General features: G+C 32.0%; 1 protein-coding gene across 1 annotated transcript in view; it reads left to right on the top strand.

Annotated features, from left to right (window-relative positions):
- The window catches only part of LOC130623908 (uncharacterized), a 50,161-nt gene that overhangs the window by 18,551 nt on the left and 10,157 nt on the right, over positions 1-21,453 (top strand). The window contains exons 26-58 of the mRNA XM_057439453.1: positions 100-168; positions 290-364; positions 482-550; positions 2,635-2,733; positions 4,284-4,355; positions 4,589-4,660; positions 5,768-5,839; positions 5,954-6,025; positions 6,119-6,190; positions 6,609-6,680; positions 7,286-7,357; positions 7,490-7,564; positions 7,917-7,985; positions 8,340-8,408; positions 8,563-8,759; positions 9,004-9,171; positions 9,852-10,013; positions 11,035-11,202; positions 11,285-11,336; positions 11,519-11,842; positions 12,047-12,234; positions 12,514-12,620; positions 12,928-13,138; positions 14,026-14,381; positions 14,756-14,931; positions 15,260-15,516; positions 16,443-16,585; positions 17,607-17,669; positions 18,197-18,293; positions 18,676-18,855; positions 19,750-19,883; positions 20,362-20,571; positions 20,961-21,110. Of these exons, the coding sequence (XP_057295436.1) occupies positions 100-168; positions 290-364; positions 482-550; positions 2,635-2,733; positions 4,284-4,355; positions 4,589-4,660; positions 5,768-5,839; positions 5,954-6,025; positions 6,119-6,190; positions 6,609-6,680; positions 7,286-7,357; positions 7,490-7,564; positions 7,917-7,985; positions 8,340-8,408; positions 8,563-8,759; positions 9,004-9,171; positions 9,852-10,013; positions 11,035-11,202; positions 11,285-11,336; positions 11,519-11,842; positions 12,047-12,234; positions 12,514-12,620; positions 12,928-13,138; positions 14,026-14,381; positions 14,756-14,931; positions 15,260-15,516; positions 16,443-16,585; positions 17,607-17,669; positions 18,197-18,293; positions 18,676-18,855; positions 19,750-19,883; positions 20,362-20,571; positions 20,961-21,110 (4,372 nt within the window). The remainder of the gene's footprint in view (positions 1-99; positions 169-289; positions 365-481; positions 551-2,634; positions 2,734-4,283; positions 4,356-4,588; positions 4,661-5,767; positions 5,840-5,953; positions 6,026-6,118; positions 6,191-6,608; positions 6,681-7,285; positions 7,358-7,489; positions 7,565-7,916; positions 7,986-8,339; positions 8,409-8,562; positions 8,760-9,003; positions 9,172-9,851; positions 10,014-11,034; positions 11,203-11,284; positions 11,337-11,518; positions 11,843-12,046; positions 12,235-12,513; positions 12,621-12,927; positions 13,139-14,025; positions 14,382-14,755; positions 14,932-15,259; positions 15,517-16,442; positions 16,586-17,606; positions 17,670-18,196; positions 18,294-18,675; positions 18,856-19,749; positions 19,884-20,361; positions 20,572-20,960; positions 21,111-21,453) is intronic.

Consider the following 21,453-nt stretch of genomic DNA (forward strand, 5'->3'; position numbering starts at 1 on the left):
ATGGTGAATTTTAACTTTCCTGATCTAGATCTTTTAACTTGGAGCTACTTTTGTAAGTAATTTTTGAGCCAAAACTAATGTGACTTTATTCTATTGTAGAGATTTATCCAACAATCATTTAACAAGAATTCCTCATACAGATTTTTGGAATTTAAAGATAAAGAGTTTGTAAGTGCCAATACAACTTAGTCCCCTTGTATTAAATGAAAAATTTCAATAACGTACAATGAAGAATTTGTACTAGTTTTATGTTAATAGCAATTATTTATTTATTTATTTTTTACTTAAGATTGCTTAAGAACAATCGACTCATGGAAATACAAAGTAACGCGTTTGTTAACATATCACAGTCATGTGATATAATGTAAGTCTTTTTTCGAAATTATTAGTATATTTTTAATAGTTTTGTTATATATACTTATTACCTGAAATGGGTTCTTATTTTTAATATGTAATTGATAAATGCACTTCTTTTCTGCAGCAACCTTCACATAAACAGAATTGAACGGATACGAGAATATGGCTTCAACAATGTTGACTGTAAAATGATGTATGTTTTTCTACAAGTTTTTTTTTATTTTGTTGACAGGAATTGTACTTTTTCATTGATTAATTAATTTGTCTGTGTAAGCTATAAAATTGCTATATTTACTACCCCATGATGATCCACAAATGAAGAAGACTAATCAAGGTGTTGTAGGTGAGAAGTGTATACGTAATGATGAAGGTGTTTTGGCTAGCACAGAGGAGGAGAAAAGGGTAGCTTGGAAGAATCATTATCAGAGGTTGCTTAACACTGAGTTTGATTGGGACAAGGATAATTTGTCTGCTGATGATGTTGTAGAAGGGCCAGCTATGCAGATCAAGACAGAATGGGTAGTGGAGTCTATTAGGAAATTGAAGATTGGCAAGGCTGCAGGAGTATCAGGTATTGTTGCAGAGATGGTAAAAGCATCTGGATATATTGGAGTTGAGCTTATTACAAGTCTTGCTAACCAGATTATAAAGAATGGTGCTATTCCGAGTGAGTGGCAGTCGAGTGTAATAGTGAATTGTTTCAAGGGCAAGGGTGATTAGAAAGGGGTAACTATAGAGGTTTGAAGTTGGTTGATCAAGTAATGAAAGTTATTGAAAGAGTGATTAATAAGTTACTTAGAGAACGAATTAATATAGATAAGATGCAATTTGGTTTTGTTCCAGGGCGTGGCACTACAGATGCAATATTTTTGCTCAGACAGCTTCAGGAAAAGTATTTAGGAAAGAGAAAGAATCTCTATTTTGCCTTTGTAGATTTAGAGAAAGCTTTTGATAGAGTGCCACATAAAGTTATTTGTTGGGCTATGAGAAAATTAGGTGTGGATGAGTGGCTAGTTACGATGGTACAGTCTATGTACCGCAATGCTAGAAGTCGTGTCAGGATTAACCATTCACTTAGTGATGAATTTAGTGTAAATGTTGGTGTACATCAGGGTTCTGTACTTGGTCCTTTGTTGTTTATTCTAGTCTTGAAGCGCTGTCGATGGAGTTCAGAACAGGTTGTCCATGGGAGCTATTATATGCAGATGATTTGGTTCTCATAGCAAAGTCGATGGAAGGATTAGTTAAAAAAGTTTGAGAAGTGGAAGAAAGGACTAGAAGAGAAAGGGCTAAAGGTAAACACAGCAAAGTCTAAAGTCATGATTAGTAGCATTGCAGCCAAGTGTGACCTTGTAGTTGGAAAGTGGCCTTGTGGAGTTTGCAGGAAAGGGGTTGGTAGTAACTCAATTTTTTGTCAGACTTGCAAGCATTGGGTACATAAGTGCAGTAGTATTAGTGGAAGGTTATGCAAGTTTGTATGCAAGCGTTGCAGTGGTGAGATTATAGAGAATGAAGTATTTCCAGCTTTAATGATGTACAACAGTGGCTCGTTAGAGATAGTTGAGAACTTCTGTTACTTGGTGATATGTTGGGCAGTGAATGGGGTATTGGTAGAAGTGTTACTTGCAGGATAGGTTCTGCTTGGAAAAAGTTCAGAGAGTTACTTCCTTTGTTGACTAGCAGAGTCCTGTCAATTGAGGTAAAAAGTAGGTTGTATGAGGCCTGTGTAAGAAGTGTTATGTTGTACGGTAGTGAGACCTGGGCAGTGAAGCAGGAAGATCTTGACCGTTTAGAAAGGAGTGATATGAGAATGGTTAGGTGGATGTGTAACGCCAGTCTGAGAGACAGAAAGAGTTCAGATGAGCTAAGAAGCAGGCTAAGTCTCCGTAGATTAAAGATGTTATCCAGATAAGAAGATTGAACTGGCTGGGACACTTGGAGAGAATGGAGGAGGATAATTGGGTAAGAAAGTGTAGAGACTTGATAGTTCCTGGGGCAAAGCCCAGAGGCAGACTGAGAAAGACTTGGCAGGAGGTTATAAGGACAGACTTGATACAGAGGAAGTTGAGTTTAGATCTAACACAGTCTAGACCAGATTGGAAGAGGGTCATTAATATACCCCGTCCAACCCATGCTAGCATGGAAAACGGACGTTAAGCCGAGAATGATGATGATGATGATTACTACCCGATGATGATCCACAATATTTTACATTTCAATTGTATCATACATGTGCATACAACCTTTTTAAGAAGAATTTTTGTTTTGATATTTTAGAAATGTTGGTGGAAAGACATTGACTACTCCAAGAGTACCTAATAATCGTGTAAAGGAAATTGAAAGTCATGCATTTTATGATGTCAAAGTTAATCAAATGTAATTTTGTTGCATAATTTTATGGTTGATGTATTTAGTCCTTCTTCTGTGACTCACTTATAAACTTATGACTTGCTAGTTACGTAGCCTGTGGAAAACTCATTTAGTCAGAAAAACAATGGAGAAGATAATATATTTTAAAGATTTTGTTAACATCAGCAACGCCCGTCAATATACAACAATCTAATCTTCTCAGAAATTAGCTCTTCTATTTTAGAAGCTGATTAAAGTTGAAAATAAAAAAAAAAATTTATTATGTCATCAACCTGTTGGCTTGAAAATGGCAACTAATTTGATCCCATATGAGTTGTGAGGATAAAGCAACTGTCATATTTTCTCATTCCCAAGCTATTTGCCCTCAAGTTATAGGCATAATGCAATTATACCATCATTCAATTCAAGTTTAGGATACTTAAAAGGAAAATGATAACATCCACCTTGGGTGTTACAAACACAGACGAGGACACAGTGTATTAATATACACTAATCATTGGCTCATGTAAAGAAAATGCTATTTTAAATTAATGAGAAACAAGTGTATTGAGAATGTTAATGTAGAAGGTATCCTAACAAGCAACAATAAAAAATTTTTTCTAAAAATCTCATGAAAAAGGATGTGCAAAATCGAATTTTTTATTTTGTTATATATTGTTTACGTGAAAAGAGGCCTTAAATCATATTTTTATGAAAGGAAAAAAATGAAGAATAGCTAAAGTGCCAAACCATTTTTTAGATTTATTTACTTCAAATATTTCCTCAATTTCCGCCTATTTGGTTAACAAGCTTATTTCTCTTGTCAAAATAGTGTTTTACCCTGCTTTTAACCCATGTACTATTCACCATTCAACAACTGTGAAATGAAGATTGTAAAAAATTTATGTACTAATTACTTTTTTTGATATGATGAAAGGAAATCAGTATTTTTTCGTCCAGCACTATTTGCCAGTCTGATATATTCATACAATCAAAAGACCTTAGCATTAACATAAATATAAAGCAATTTAATCAGTTCCACAAGAAGGGAAGAACTAAAGAGTAAAAAAAGTATATATTTTGTATATATTCTATAAGATTCAGCTAGATTAGTTAATCACAGTGTGAGAAAACTCAAGCATATGATAAATTAAATTACGGAAGTTAAATGACCACAAGACTGTGTTGTGCTTACAACACTACGCATCGCTGATGGAAATCATTCAAAATCCAACCACACAAAGTTTTTATCCTCAAAAAGCATAAGCATAGCCATACCTTTTCAGGAAATTCTCCTAAAGTGAACATATAAAAGCATGGATATTTGTCAAAAGTTCTTAAAACAAAATAAAGTGTATTGCCATAGTTTTTAAACAATATTGACTGTTGTGACCACAAGTAAAAACAAATTTTCTAAATGCTTAAAAAAAGTATTTACTGTAAGTCAAAGATAAACGACGCTAGTTCAAGTGAGAAGATAACTAGGAAAAATATGTTTATTCATATTTTATAGTTTTGGAAAAAAAACGTTGGTTGGGCCCAAATAATTTTAAAAAGTATGTTTCTTTCCTTTTTAGAGATTTGAGTTATTTGCAGATAAAAGTTTTACCTTCTTATGCTTTTAAACTGAGAGGTTTAGGTGGAACACTGTAAGTCCAATTTCTACTTGATGTTGCTTTGTCAAGATGAGATAATGACTGTTTGTTTTCGTTGACTTTTTTTATTTAAGAAAAATGTTTAGGTGAAGCTTTATTATACAAATGAGCATCACTAACATATTGTTGCACTAGAAATTGCAGACCAAATCTCACTTACATGAAGACAGTATGTTAACAATGAATAAAATAGCTCTACTTTAATTTAATTAAATGTTATTTTCTAGATATATTAACAATGGGGAACTCCAGTCAATTGATACATATGCTTTTGATCTTGGTGCAGTTGACGGAAACGTGTAAGTTTTTGCTACCTTCATGTTTTAGGAGTCATTTAATCTAACTATCACTCTACAGTAAACGTGTAATTAAAAGGCAGCAAATAGTAAAATCTGAATCTATTGCAATACAAAGAAAAGTAGCATGTAAAGCAAAATATGTAGCAGACTAAAGTTTAGGATGTTGCATGCATTGTTCTCAAAAGTTTATATATGGTTTGCCTATTAAATTTTTTGATGGGCGCTTGCCATGAGAGAAAACTTTGATTTTCCACAATTGATTGTCTTAACTCAAAAAGTTGCAAATTAATTTTCTAATGTTACGGGTCAAATTTGAATAAATTAACATGTACGTGAAATGATTTCTCACATTGGTCTGAAAACGTGCATTAGTTATACTGACTAAATATGACTTAATATTTATAAAATATTTCCAAATGCATTAAGTCGTCATGCTAAGGATTGAAATACATGATCATTTAAAATGATTATTTTTGAATGACTATTATTTTGAAGTTGTTTTTATTGCCTGTATATACATACACACATATTTTTAAATTATTAAATAAGTTTAAACTAGTTGACAAGCCTGTAAAAAATCTATCATTTGAATTTGATGATGTGAGCAATGGCCTGTTAATACACGAAAATGATTTTTTTCAAAAAAAACTTCTTTCAAGCTGCACTTTATAGGGCTTGAAACACTGATCAACAAAATGTATGGAATCATGTTCTTTTAAAAAACAAATGTAAAGATGGATTGAAATTGTCAGCTTTGGTAATTGTTTTAATGTTAATTTCATGTGATCCCTAGTTACCTGCATGGTAAAAAATACCTGAAGTCACCAACATGTGTTAAGCTATTTAGCCTTGAGGTTATAAGAGCATGGTAATGGCTTAATTAATTTTGATTTGTTGACTTTGAATTTTGTTAATGACATTATAGCGTCTAATGTGTTAATTAACATTTGAGACATGCGGAAAATTAACTCATCCACTTCAACTTTACTATATGATTTTATAAGTTATACTGAATGCTTTAATTAGGTGAGTAAAAAAACATTGTGATCATTGGAGAGAGGTATATGGTCTATTGATCTATTGATGCCTTATATTTTTCTCATTTAGAGATCTATCTGTCAGCAAAATAGTATCACTGCGGAGTAGAATTTTTGTCAACGGAACAAGTTTCAAAGATTTGTAAGCATTTTTGTATATAATATATTGCTCGGAGGTAATTTCTCTTCTTTCATTTTTATTCTATATTTTTCCAAGTTAGCTAAATGATTTTAAATTTTGCATGCATTTCTTTAGGAACTTGTTTGATAATCAAATTTCAGTTATCAATGACAATGCATTTGAAGGAGCATCTATGAGTGGAGTATTGTAAGTGTTGCTGGTGTTGTTAATGTTACAAACTTGATTAATGAAGTTAGTTTTATCGATTTCAATTAATAAAATTTCTATTTTTCATTTTAGAAATCTTTATAACAATCAACTTAAAGTTTTTCCTGCTAAAGCACTTTCTGTGTTTACCAAAGTACAGAAAATGTATGTATTCTTTGCAATCTATTCTTACTAGTCATTAGCCCGTGGAAAAACCCATGGGTTCCGACCGTCCTTTTTATACCGCACTAATGTTTGTGCAAACTCTAAAATAAAAACAAAGAAATTCTATACCATATTCACTCGAATAGCACCTATAGTGGAGGGGTACTCATTCAAGGGATGCACTTTTTTTTAAGAGAGGTACTATTAAAAAGGTAATGAAATAATTTTAATATTTTACAATGAATCCTGGAACAGTTTAATGCCAAATCTTCCCTTGTAATAATTTGTTAACACCAATATAATTGAGCATTTAGTAGCACCAATATGATTCTTTTGTTTTGTGTTCTGTTCCCAGGTTACCTTACAAATAGGAGAAAAAAATATCTACGTTTATTTAATATCTATTTTTATTTTTCAGCAATTTACATCGTAATAAAATCGAAGCTTTGAAATCCGGCAGTTTAGATGCATTTACCGAGTTACGTGAAATGTATGTTGTATATTTATGTTTTCCTTTGTAGTTTTGCTTTTTTTTTCTTAAAAAAAATGCTGCTATGTCACTTATTTAAGGTGTTGTGTGGATTTTTACTTTGTTTGTAATGAAGTGAAAGTTTTTTTTGCTCTCCATTGAGAAGTTTTAAACAGTTACTTAAAGCTTGAAGTGAAACTTAAATTTTGAAGTTTACTTCCATCTTTTTGACAAAAGAAAATTTTTCAATAGAGAATGAACATATGTGTGCCATGTCAAACTATTATCTATAAATGCCTGCTAACTGATTAGGCTATCTGCATACTTCTCTAATATATTGCTGCACATAGTGTAGTGTAGTGTAGTGTAGTGGGTTTATCTGCATCTCCCAGTTTTGGGGAGGTAATATATTGGTGATGCACAAAGTAGTTTTACTTCTATTTAAAATTCCATTAATGAATGAAATAAATGTAACTGCCAAAACTAAAACTCTCCCTGCAATTATATTTTTTTTGGGGGGAAAGTAAAACATTGAGTAGTAAATTTTTATGTAGACCTTATCCTACTTTTTTTTATTGAAGTTTTATCATTAGTGGTGAACACTGTAAGAATTTCTTTTAATTTAGAATTTTAAAGGATAACAAAATTAAGATATTGGAAAATGGAATCTTCAAAAACAACCCAAAGCTACAGAGAGTGTGAGTTTATACTATTGACTCAATCATCTTTGATTCATGATTGAGTCAATTTTAAAATCTTAGTTTTAAAACACATATAGCTGTGCTTAATCCCCTATACATACAAATATAATTATGCATATTTTATTTCAGATATTTAGAAACCAATTTAATTCATACAATACAAAATAAAGTTTTTTCTGTCAATGGGCATGATTTGATTCACTTGTAAGTATACCAATTACAATGTCTTCTTTTCTCTCTTGCCACATTAACTTTCAATGTTTATATCGTTTATCGATTTATCTCTCCCACAATAATACGTCATACGAAAATTTAAAATATATATGTATTTGATATTTTTAACTTTTTTTTATAAAATATATTGAGATTTCCCTTTTTGAAGAGTTTGTAATTTATTGGTTTTAATTAGTGAAGTTACTTCTATCACTGTAACTTTGGCCATATTTGCTACTTTGCTCTCGTGTGTTATCATATTTTTTTTCCATCTACTTAGTATTCTTTAAAAACGTTACAAGCTTTAGTAATCTGCTTAGTTCTTTATATTGGATTTTTTTAGGTATATGCATGCGAATCCACTCAATCATCTACCTCAGATACAAACAAATATGCCGAAATTGACTGAGTTGTAAGTTGTTGCTTATATAAACTAACTGTTTAGCGCTAACGTCTCCTTCATATTTTATAAGCTATGTAGGATGATCCAACCTCATAAAAAATTCAAAATTGACTTTGCTTGCCTGTCATTGTCTATAGGTAGTGATGAGCTGTACCAAGATGTGTGGCACAAATTATTTGTTCCTAATGACAAACCTCATTCTATACACATGTCAAGCCAAGTCCAAAATAATATCCAATATTTTTCTAAGGCGTGTCTCAGTACACCTTACAAAACGGACCTCCAGCATCGTTTTTTAATTTTTTTGCAGCTATTCCATAATTTTTACATACAGTATTCAATGGGCAGTTTATTTCTGTTTAGCCGTGTCAGCAATGTTAAAACTGTTGCTAAGGATGTGTTTGGATCCAACCTTCCAAATTTACGAGTACTGTAAGTGTATTTACTGTAATAGTTTTTATATACAACAATTTATATTCATTCTCAATTGTGTTTCTGCAAACATTTTGATACATGTGTCAACAGCTGTATTAAAAATGGTTTATGTTTTTTATTTTTTTCTGATTTGCAGCATATTTTGTTTTAGTAAACTCGACACTAGAAAATTGCAATGTGACTGTCATTTTTTTGAATCAATTTGGGCGTATATAACTAGCAGTCCGCGAGGTGGTTCACCGACTATTAATGCAGACATTTGGTGTGCTGCACCAAAAGCTTTGGAAAGATTTGGACAGTTTTCAAACATAGCAGAATTGCAAAGAAAAAAAAGTCACTTTATTTGCAGTAAGTAAACGATATGTTTATCTGTTGGGTGTTAAGGTGCACATTAGGTGTGAGAAAAAGTCATGATGCATGAAAATTTGTGCTGTTCAACAAGGTGCACTACAACTGTACAGACTAATAAGTCTTAAGCTTTCTATAATGGAATTGTAATAGAATAAGTTGTAATGACCTCTAATTTTTTCTTTAAAATTATTTTTTCATTGTAAGATGCTAATTTACATTTTTTTGTCCATTTTTGTTTTAGCTCCATACAATATGGTTGTATCAGCACCAGCAGATTACACCATTCAAATCGATTACACATATCCAAAGACATATGTAGCTGGTGGTAGCAACATTAACGTAGCAACAAATAAGATATACTTTGAAGCTACTTGTGCATTAGAAGATGGGACCGGCACAGTATTAAAAGGTTATAAACTTTATAGAATTCTCTTTGACTGAAATATTGTGTTAAATCTGAATATATGTTTATTTTCTTTTTTTGTGAGCTTTCAATAAGAAAAAGGAAAGAAATGAATGTGAAATATAACCTACTATTTTGTAAACTTGAAAATGAATGAATCTTCTTTAAAATTTGAAATCGAAAGTGAAATTTGACCTAAAAAACACAAACTATTCTGCTATTTTTCTTATTTTTATTTTTGCTCTATGGCTTTAACCTGTAGAACTTTAAAATGGACCCTTTTTTATCGCCGTTTTTACTGCCGAGACTAGCGAAGCACGGCAGGATACCAGTCTAGTGTAGCGGTATGTTTTTATTGCTTTTTACGTTTCATTTAGGTTTAAAAAAAGCAGTGTTTACAAACTTGAACATGAAAATTTTTCTACTTTCATGTTTTTCATTCTCTTTTGCTGTGCTAGTTAATATAATTAATTATTGATAACGTCAGCATTTTTTCTACATATACTATATGTTCTATATAAACATATACTCACCCGTATAGGACTACTGAATCAGTAATACGCCGTAGAACTTCCTGCCGAAACGGCTCGTTTATTATATTTAGTATCCTTGGGCAGGACTAAATTCTTACAATTTCCAATTAGTTTACAAATCTTTATATTAGGATAAACCTTTTCTTTCTTTAGGTGCGGTTGAAAATAAAAAGCAAATAATTATTTCTGGTGAAGATGTTGTAGCTGGACGTACTTACAAGTGCTTTGTTGTCATGACATTTACCCAGTCAACAGGTGTCAACATTACAAGTGCCCAAACTGAAAGTGTTTCCGTGACAACACTTGCAAAAAAAGGTAACATGAATATTTGTCAGCTTTGAAACGTTGAATTTCTAAATGATGTTGTTAAATCTATGTATTTACCGTAACTAGGTTTGTGTACATTTTGTTGGCATAAAATTATCACCATAATGCTGCTTAAAATAGTGCTATTCCAGTATTTTTGTTCAAACATTCAAAGCCTTTTAAAAAAAATTTTTAATTATGTCTCAGTTTCATTCAAACTAAGTTCAAATGTAAGAATTACAGAATACTTCAAGCTTTTAGAGGAGACCTCATTTATTTTCTGTAAAATTTTAACCAGATACTAACCTCTGCTAAATAAAAACTGTTTAATCCATTGTTTTAGCATAATTTATTATTAGTTTTTTATGGAATAAATGCTTTGAAACCAACGCTCAATATCTTGTACACAAGAGGCTAACACCCTGATACCCTGATACCAACACTTGGGATCCAACACTTTGAATTTTTTTCCTTTTTTTAAAGGAAAACTTATGACACTGGCAAGCTTAGTATTTTATTTTTTAATTCATATATATTTAGGGCAAGAAAAATATTTTCTTGTGTGACTATTTATTTATTTGCGAATATATATACAGTATGAAAACACTTCAGTTAAATAACAAATTATTGTCAATGTGTATAGTGAAAACAATAAAACTGAAACTACATAAAGCTAGTGCGAAAAAAAGAAACAATACAAAAATGGTATAAGCAAATAGAACTACAAATTCACATCCCTAAAGCCCTTTAAGAAAACTTTACATGCTAAATGAGATATCATATTGATGAAAATGCTATAAACTGATTTTAGGCAAATAGCAAATTCTTGGGTGTTTGTTCTCAGGTATCTTTTGTCATATGTCAGTTATATTTTTGTGTGTGTATAACTTCTATACAAATTTGTTGTATTAAACAACATTTTGGTATTGATGCATATTGACGTACTCACAGTGGCTTATTGCCTGGTAAAAATATGGATTTTCATAAAAATCTTGTTTTGTGTTTTGCCTATGTTATGACTATATTTCAGAGAAAGAAACACTTTGTGCCAGTGGTGATCCATATGAATGTCAATTGCTGACCACACACACAGCATGTGTGACTGGGTGCGATGCTGTGGCGTCAAATGTTATCAAACCAGGATCATGTGATAGTGGTGGCTGCTGCACAAGTTGCTACAAGAGCTGCATTAAATGCAGTATGTATTATTATGTTAAACTTTGACTCTTTTTGCCTGAGACGAATGTTTAAGCAGAAACTTTTTTTAACCTTTCGCTTAGATGATACTATTGATGAAACGTTGAAAGTTGAAGTGAGATATTATGATTTTTCGTAAGTATCTCTTTAAAACCATTGAACATTTGAAGCCAGTGATTTTAAACTTTATTTTTTTTGTAAGTACCTTGTAAATGCTTAGAACTTTAAGCCTCGTTTTAACTCTCCTATTTCTTATCTTGCCCTGATAACACTTGTTAGCAAATTTTGACTTAAAACTCTGTTTAAATATGCTCTAGGGTGGATTCAGCAGATTTTAGTGCTGATGTGTACAAACCTGATGATTGTTGTCCAATATACATACCCAGTCCTTATGAATCATGGTTGGCACGCCGCAACTCACCTGATCCGAAGTCTGACCCACAAAGTGATTGGTTTAGAGATACTACTCGAAATGAAATCAAAGATAAACTGATTACTTTATCATCAGAAAAAGGTGTAAGAGATCCTCTTAACAATGAAAAGATCTTCACATTCTGGAATGACCAGTACTGGCCAATGAATGGGGAAGGCTATAAAGAAGAAGGCCAACGAAATTGTGAATCTGAATTGATTAATTTAGGGTAAATGAGATTTTTTTTATATGTTGGGCTTCCTTCCCAAAGGCCCAATTTCAATAGAAAATTCTTGTTTATCATTGTTTATTGTAATTTTTTTTCAATACTCAGTACTAAAATAGTTACTTTCAAATTTTTTATCAATTATGATCTAAAAAATGGGTTAAAGTTGATGTATTAATGTTTAATCCATACACTTTTTATTTTAAGATTTACAAGTGCTATTCGTACGGGGTTCACATTTACTGGCAAAGAACACTTTCAGTTTGCTGGTGGTGAAGACTTGTGGGTTTACATTAATAAAGTCTTGATTATTCATATCGTTAACTCGATTAATGACACAAAAAGGGACACAACTCATATTGCATGTAAAACATTCCAGCTTATAAATGCAACAGGTTTGTTTTTCTGTATTATGTATGAGTTATGTTAGACTTCAAGACTTATAAGCGGTGCTGATTCGGCTTGTTTTTTTTGTATGGACCACTGTTATTCTTAATGTTTAACCCTAACTGATTACAAATTACAATATGTAATGTTCTAATGATCTTTTGCAGTAAAATAGAATTTTTAGTGGCACCCATTCAACAAGCTCTTTCCAATTCCACTTAAATTATTTTTTTCATATATATACCACTAGTTGCTGTTTTTCTATTGCCTGTTTTACGGTATTTTAGGGACCGGTGGTTATATTCTTCCAAGTGTTGGCTCTGTTGATCGCAAGACGAAAAGTTGTGTTGTTGAAAAAGAATTGCCTGAAGAAAAAATATATTTAAATTTAAAGGTGATAATTTGCAACCTGCTAGTTTAATGAAATCAAAAACGCCAGTGATATCCTCCTAGATAATGAACAAAGCTCACTTTTTACAATAAGCAGTGCAAAGATTTTATGTACATGGTGTATTGGAAATGGTAGACAAGCCGCCAGAGCTATCATGTTTATGTTAAACGTTAACATGAAATTGACTTTAAATATATATTCAAATTTGTAAATAAGATAAATCTCAAATCATAATGACTATGTTTCCATGTTTGGAAGCAGGCATGAAATTACAAATTTACTTCTTTATATTATTTTTGTTTGCATTTAGGTTGACATTAATTATGGACTGGAAATATTCCACGTTGAAAGATTTTTGTGTCGCTCCGAATTTTTATTCCGAGCAAGTGGTGTAAATTTTATTACTCCTGAAGAATTAAAAACGACGAAGCCTAAAGTGGACTATCTTGCATATGCAGGAGAAGATCTTTACACAAAAGCCATCATTGCAGATATTTTGATAACTGATCAGCATAGTTCAGGTATGTACTCTCTTTTTACAGGTTAAACCTATCCCCTTCTATTGGGCATTTATCCCATGTAAAATACTCGGAGTTCTTTAATCAAAAACATTCCCTACCTCTAATCTTTTTTATTATTACCAGTAACAGGGTACGATATGGCTTACTATATAAGGTATACATTTCACTTGACCCTTTCATTCCACACCTTATTAAATTCCACAAGATTTATAGTGAAGTGTCCTATTAATTTTTTTATCTTATTATATTTATATGCAACCATATATTAGGAGTTGCTAGAAAAGTTGTTTTAAACTCAAGATTTTTGTGTCCTGCAATGAAGTGTCTGTATGTGCGAACCTTCTAAATTCTAAATTCGGTAGTAAAGTTGCAGGGTGACCACTCCTCCTTAAATTCCTTAAAATTACCTTAGAAAAAGAAAATCTCCTTAAAAGTACTTAAATATACTTAAAAATTGAAATTTTAGCTATTCTTTTTAATTTCTCTTTATTTCTTATTTTTCTGATCGTAACTTTTTTGGAAATGTGTTCATGGATTGTTCATCACCAGTGAAATAAGACATATTTCTCTGTTACCTAAAATCCTATATTCTCTATCTTTCAGGGCATAATTTATATGTATATTTGTATAATATGTATAATTTTATTATCATAGAACATAGTATGAAACATTAAAGAGGGAGAAATAAAATTGTTTTTTTTTTCCTAATTATCCTAATTTTTTTCTATTTTTATTCTCGTTTACAGCAAGATATCCATAAAAATGTCAATTTGTCTACTTAATTCTCTTTAATATCCTTACTTTTGTTCTCATTTTATTAGTGGTCACCCTGAGTTGCTAATGTTATCTGGAATTGGATTTTGGAAATAATTATTTTGACTTTCTAGAGGCACCATATACTGTTACAATTGAGAGCGGTAATGAAGAAGAGCGCTTTACAATACAACAAAATATAACAGCTGTGCATGAAGCTGCACGTGTTGCAAAATCTATTCCACCCGTTCGTGTTTACAAGAATGTGACATTACATGGAGAAGCAATTATTATTTGCCCTAACTCAACAAACTCCTCATCTTCTGGAATTAAGAAAACAAAATTTGGTCCACAAGTTTTTTCAGATATACATACCTCATCGGTGTTACTAACGTTGCAGCGCAACTTGGATTATGAATCTACGCAAGATTATCTTCTTCGAATCACAGTTAGAGATGCTAAAGGTAACCAAGGCAATATCACTGTTAAGGTAATGTTAGCTATAGTTTCATTTAGTTGTATTTTTTTGTGTGTGTAAATCCAAATATATGTGCAGTATTGCGACTATGGTAGCTGTTGTTAATATCATTATTATTATTGAAATTGTTTACCAAGGATAGCCTCTTTAGACCCAACATGTACTATAATCAATGAGGGTCCTGCAAAGGGGGGAGGGGGTTCTGAATGTTAACTAGAACAGATTGATTCACACTTTCATAGCCTCCTGCATGGCTTGGACATGGATTAAATCCATGACCTTGCACAGCAGAAGCGAATGCTTTACCACAATTTCATCAGTTGGTGAATTGCAGTACAAAGTTAATGTACACGTCCTATTGTTTTATGCCTTTTTATTTGCTGTAGATTTTGATAGAAGACAAAAGTGACAATTGTCCGATAATGAGGTTTAAACCTAAAGTATCCATTAATCCTGTTCCCCCATTAAAAGTGGAGCCATTTTTAATTGTGGAAGCTGACGATGCTGATAGTGGAGATAATGGACGAGTTTCATATGTTGTTAGTGAAGTCATTTCACAAGTGTATGTATTTCGGATATTTATGCTGCGTTAACTGTTGCTTACTACGCCAGATTTTAAAAACAATTATTGGCTGACCTTAAGTTTCCATTTTCCACAACCAAGAATTAGGAAAATATATATTATGAAGTTCAGGTATTAAACAGAGCTTGTTGTTTTTTTAAATTTGAAACTCATGGAAGATTGAACATTTAGACCACCCAAACCAAGCCTTTTAGGTGATCTTTAACAAGGATTTTAACAAAAAATATATTTTAAAAAAAAAACTCAGAAATTATTCTGTTTATTGTTTTAAACTATTTACTCAAACTATTTCTTTGATATTTTTTAGTCCAAAAGTTACTTACAAAACGTATACAATAAATAATAAAACAGTTTACGAAAACTCTACAACATCATGGACAATAACAGTAAACATATTCGCCGTCGATAATGGTGATCCGAAACGCGGTGATTACTTCCCTGTTAGTGTCACATATAAACCTTCATGCCATACAAGAGCAAAGATTATTGTAAACGAAACATCTGGTGCTGTGTCTTTTGTTGCGCCTGCTATGACAATCTATAATGAATCAAAATTTCGCTATGGTAGGACGATTTATGTATTTGTTATTGTTTTTGCTGTTTGCTGTTTGTTGTTGTTGTTGTTGTTGTTGTTTTTGTTGTTGTTGTTGTTGTGGAAAAATTAAATTAAATTAGTATACCTTGCAAATTTTTCTCTGTTTACAAACTGGGATGGCATAAAAGCTGAGTTGAGGAAAATTCATAAAAACTAGCCTGTATGGACAATTCAATAGAAATGATGTTACCTAAAAAACAAGAAAATTTTGATTAAAAAGTAGTTTGGCATGAAATAGCAAAAGTTATCAGTTGTGGACATTACAGGACACCCCATTGCATGTTTTATCCTTTATTATGTGTAAAATGGTTTTATTTGTAGGTGCAAACAAACGACTGTGTAGTTTTTTAAGATGTCTTCAAAAGAAATGTGTGTCACTGTGTTGGAAATTCACGTCAGATATTATGATCTGCTATGTGCCTTCAGATTTGGCCTTACATTTTCTCATATATATATATATATATTAAAAAGTTTTATATTTAAAACTAAGCTATATTTAGGCATTAATATTCACTTGTTGTTTTTCCCCAGACTGAAATAATAAATATGCTGTAAGTGTAACCAATAATAATTGGGCTTAATAAATGGAAACAGGTTAAAAAAGGCCATATGACGAACCCTTAAAGAATGGACCTTTTTTAAAAAAAAAATCCTTTTCTAGTCAACACTTAGTGAGCTTTCTGAAACGTCGGCGGGGATTGGTGGATAAGGGGAAAACCTGGTTGGTTCATCTTTGGTGCCGTTGGGTATCCCAATTTATCCTATTTTTAAAACGTACAGAGGACTTTTAGTTCCAGCCTGGTCCTCTGGAGTTAATTCGCTCCAACCGTGGGGATGTTTTACCTAATTGTCCTAAATCCGCTTTTAAGGGCAAATACTTCTGTGTTATCTGTAGGAAAGAAAGATTGCTATGAATGCACAGCTGGTTACTTTTGTCCTGGTGATGGAAGAGAATTGTCATGTGTACAAAATGAACAAACTAAATATTATTATTCATATGGTTTCTCAACGGAGTGTTCAAGATGTACTGAAGGATCGGTAAGTCACTTTATTATTACTTTAGTATTTCTGTCCACATATTAATGTTTACACGGGTTTATATTTAGGGTTTTTTTCCATCTTGATGTTTCAGATTTTAGCACTAAGTTAAGGCATTAATTTTTCACTGGTTAAGTTAAGTTTAAAATGAGGTGTTTCAGGCCTTCAAGAATTTTGTGGTCACAACGAGTGTACACACAACGTGCACGTGGAAATCAACTCCCGTACACTAAATAACGTGCACGTCCTCCAATATTTAATTTCTGTAGCTTGTGGCTAGACAACATTTCCTCTGTTTTGCTTATTTTGCTAATAATAAAAGTTACGTAATAAAATAAAAGTTTCCAATACTATTTAGAGGAAATTTGGTAAAAAATCAAATTTGCTCCATTTTGATGAAAAGTACACTCATACAAAATGTTAAGCACAACGGTCCAAATATAAATAATATTTCAATATCTTAATTTTTATTTACTTGTTACTTCAAAGCAATTGCTCTTCTTTTTCTATAGTTTCTATAAAACCTGGTATCTTTCCACCAGCAAGAGAATTTTTGTTTTAAACAAAAAAAATGTAATTCCAATTGATTATAAATTCTAGCTAATTTTCGGTAACTTTTTAATTGATTCATCTTGTGTTTACCGAAAATGAAATTAGTGAATCTGTTTCCAACCTAAAAAAACTATGCAACTTCTCTTTGTGAATAGTTAGAACAATTTCCTGGAACTGTGTATAATTTCTTAGAATAAATGGTATAATGGATATAAATGTGTATACATAAATGAAAAATTTAAGAACATATATGATTTATAAAGAAATGTTATAAAAACTGAAAAGTAATGACAGCTGGTCCGGGATTTACTGGAAACCGTGCATTTTATGTTTCCGCCACTTAAACTGCTTTTACTCGGCGTCTCATGCTTTCCAATGGTGAAAACCGCATTTCAAAAATCGGTCGGGAAGTAAGTACTGACTTCGGGAGAATTAAGTCACTTTAACCTAATGTTGTTCTTCTTTTTAGTTGTGTCATAATGGGTTGATTTCAAAATGCGCACCGAACACACATGTTAAATGCAATGACACAGTACGGATAGATTTTTTTCAATTTACAGCTGCATGACCTGTATCATGTCTTTGACTAATGTTAAAGTTGAAATATAATAAATTTTTACTTCATTTTTTGGCAAATATTTGTTGTCAACAATTGACTTTTTGTACTCTTTCATCTTTCTAACGTTACTTTATTAGTCTATGTTGTAGAAGAACACAGTCAACATGACTTTCAACAAAATTACATTGACAATAATTTAAAATAACACTACAACCCCGGACATAGTATTAGTGGTTTTTTAAAAAAAACATGTTATAACGCCCTCGAATTCAATGTTGACGTAACACAGCATTTTTTGACTCAAAATCCAGCACACAGAACCCACAACATTAAGAAAACGGGAGAAATAATAACATTTTGACATTTTTCGTTATAATCTTATGTCCAGGGTTTTACGTTGTCATATGGTTAAAGGATTTCCTAAATTAAATATCTGTTTTAGAATTTTCAAATTTAGCACTATTTTTCAAAAAATAATTTACATTTTCCTTTAACATTAGTGGTGTCCTGATAAGTGTTTTCCGTGCCCGCCTGGTACATATTGTTATGAGGGAGTTCGTTATGATTGTCAACCTGGAACCTGGAGTGATGGGAAAGGTTAGTGATGTTTTAGTTAAGTTTTTTTGAAGAGGAGAAATTCTACCTAAATTTTATTATTAAATGAGAGACAAAAGCTTTATAGCTCTCATGTAACCATGTATGACATTTGTTTAGAACTGTTTTTCTTTCTTTAAATATCAAGTCTTGTCATTCTAAAGATTGAGATTTAAGTATTTCCTCCACTCTGTGAGCAGAGTTGATAACGTCTCCTATCAGTTTGAATATGCATTTTAGTAATAATTGAAATAGAGAGAACGTTTTTTATATAAAAATATTTGGTTTACTGACAAATGGTATAAAAATTTGACGTTTTTAGCAATAGAAGGAATTCTTATGTTTATTTGTGTATGTTATATATTCTTTATTATTTCTTATCAAGGACCATGCAGACTGTGTCAACCGGGTAGCTACTCTAACACTACACAAGCTACGAAATGCGAATGTTGTGCAGCCGGTTATGAAAATACTGAGATGAAGGTTGGCTGTGAAAGATGTGAACAGCAAGAGTACTCACCAGGAACTTGCAGCATATGCAAATCATGTTGGCCACCTGGAAAATGTAAGTAGCTCTGTGTGTATAAATCAATATGAGTATGAATTTTTAAAACAATATTTCTTAGTTGAATTTCAAATTGTATAGAACTATGTGGAAATATATTTGTTTTTGTATTTGCCCATAATTATGAGTTTTACTCTAGTGTAATTTACATAATGTACATACTATAAATGCTCGATTAAGCACCCGTTCTTTGCATTAAGGCGTCCACCCGGGTTTTGTAGTTATTTTAAAAAATGCCAAATAAGCGCCTAGGAGCAGTTTTTTAAATATATTACTAGCAGCGGATGGGAGGTTTATTAGAATAATTTAAAAAGTAAAAAAAGCGACATTTTACTCAAAAACAGCTTTGTTCTTAAAATCATCTACAGCATGAAATTTCATGTCAATATGTCTATTTTTTCGTTTAAGCAGTTCACTCTTAATTTATTGACGCAGAGGCAATATAGCCATAAACATTTACCCTCAGGGATGTTATTTGTACGTGTTACATCTTATGTTTTTATATACGACCAATATAGTTTCTTAAAAAGAAAGCCTTAACATCACACGAAAATAAGATTTTTTGCAAGCGCCCTTCTCGATTTAGCGCCCCTCTCGAATGAGCTCCCACCCTAAATATCAAATTACTAAATAAGCGACTGTTCTCTATAATTTATTATGACGCCTGTAAAATGTCCATAAAGGCTTTTTATTTAATGTATCAGTCATTCACATCTTAAAACAATGATATGAAACACTTAACCACAAAAATGGACTCTATGATGGCTGTAACATTTTCTTATTAATATAAGAAAATAGGTTTAAAAATTGTTCAATGAAATTTATGTGTACTTAAATTTGTAGCTAAATGTTAATGAGATATTTTACATTCAGTCAGCATATTCTGCATTCTAGGCGCATGTGACAGGAACCCATGTTTCCGTGGTGTATTGTGCCATAACGTAGGTTCGACTGGTTCGTCATATAAATGCGATGACTGTCCAGATGGGTACTCAGGTGACGGCAAAACATGCGTGGATATCAATGAGGTATGGTATCTGCGTATGTTTTCAACTTTGACTTACATGTTCTTAAATATTTTCAACGACGTATTATTAATGACGAAGGTAATGTTAAGAACAACGTTGACGACAACTACAACGACAACTTTCACAACGACGGCTATATTAATAACATTGCTTGCAATAACAAGTTGACGACAACTACCACGACAACTTCCTAAACAACGTCAATATCTGCAACGACAACTTCCACAATAACGTCAATATTAATAAGAGTGCTTTTTACAAAGATGGCGATTCTGTTAAGACTGATGTTGACGACAACAACAACTACCACGACAACTTTCACAACGACATCAATATTAATAACAGTGATTGCAACAATGCTGGCGATACTGTTAAAATGACTTTGACGACAACGACAACAAAACATTACCTATCAAGCCATTATCTGTCTGCTTTTGATAATCAGCTTTCTTATTAAAAAAATCAATTATGTTTGCAGTGTACTGTTGCGGATCCTTGTGCAGAGAAATGCATTAATCTCTCTCCTGGTTTTCGCTGCGCTGGATGTAAACCAGGTTATTCCGGAAATGCTCCAGCTGGTGTCGGATTAAAAGCTGCACGCGCAAATAAACAAATTTGCCAGGATGTAAACGAATGTGAGAGTGGAGAACATTTATGTGATCCGAATGCTTATTGCCACAACTCACTCGTAAGTTAAATTTTGCTTCATCAGTTTAAAAATGCTTAGGGAAAATAAATCATTTCTTTTTTTTTAGTATTTTCAAGTAAAATAAATTGATTAATAAATTTTGTTTTATCATAAATTTTGTATTTATAAAGCTCCGTATGAAATAAAAAATAAAACGAAGCTAAGCAAATACCTCTTCAATCGATTCGAAAAGACAAAAATTTTTGGAAGTTGAAAAAACATTTTGTCGCACGGAAAGCTTAAGATAAGGTAGCTATAAATTTGAACAAATTCTGAACTTTTGACAATTAATTTCTAGGTATGAGTATGAAGTATTACCATAACTTAGCATTTAAAAATGAGCTAATTTAGTCGTTTTTTAGTACTTTCTTTTGTTTATTCTTCCTTAGGGTAGTTACACATGTGGCAAGTGTAAACCGGGTTTTGTTGGTGATGGTTACAGGGGATGCATACTAGGCGATTATTGTGCAATTGGAAAACATGATTGTCATTCGAACGCTACTTGTATACCTCTTGGCACAGAAAAGTTTCATTGCAAGGTAAGCTCTCGCGGGGTAATAGTGTGTGCGTGGTAGATAAAAAGGTAAATCACCGTATGATCATTGTGACTTTAAAAAACGTTGAAATGCAAGACCAGGCTTTTCCACGAGTTTATGTGCCTAGCAATGCTGTGTCTTTTTTACATTTGCCTAGATTGTACGAAGTTATTTTCCTTGGGCTTGTGATTAAGAAACTTAACAAATGAAATGCTAGTTTTAACATATGAACATATGAAATGCTAACTGCTCTAAAAAACTAAAAAAAAAGAAGAAAAACAAAAATTGGTTAATTTTGTTTATTTTTGGATCAGTTAGAATTTAGGAAATAAATGCTAACATTACA

The sequence above is a fragment of the Hydractinia symbiolongicarpus genome, chromosome 13 (assembly GCF_029227915.1).
Source record: "Hydractinia symbiolongicarpus strain clone_291-10 chromosome 13, HSymV2.1, whole genome shotgun sequence".
Classification (NCBI taxonomy): domain Eukaryota; kingdom Metazoa; phylum Cnidaria; class Hydrozoa; order Anthoathecata; family Hydractiniidae; genus Hydractinia; species Hydractinia symbiolongicarpus.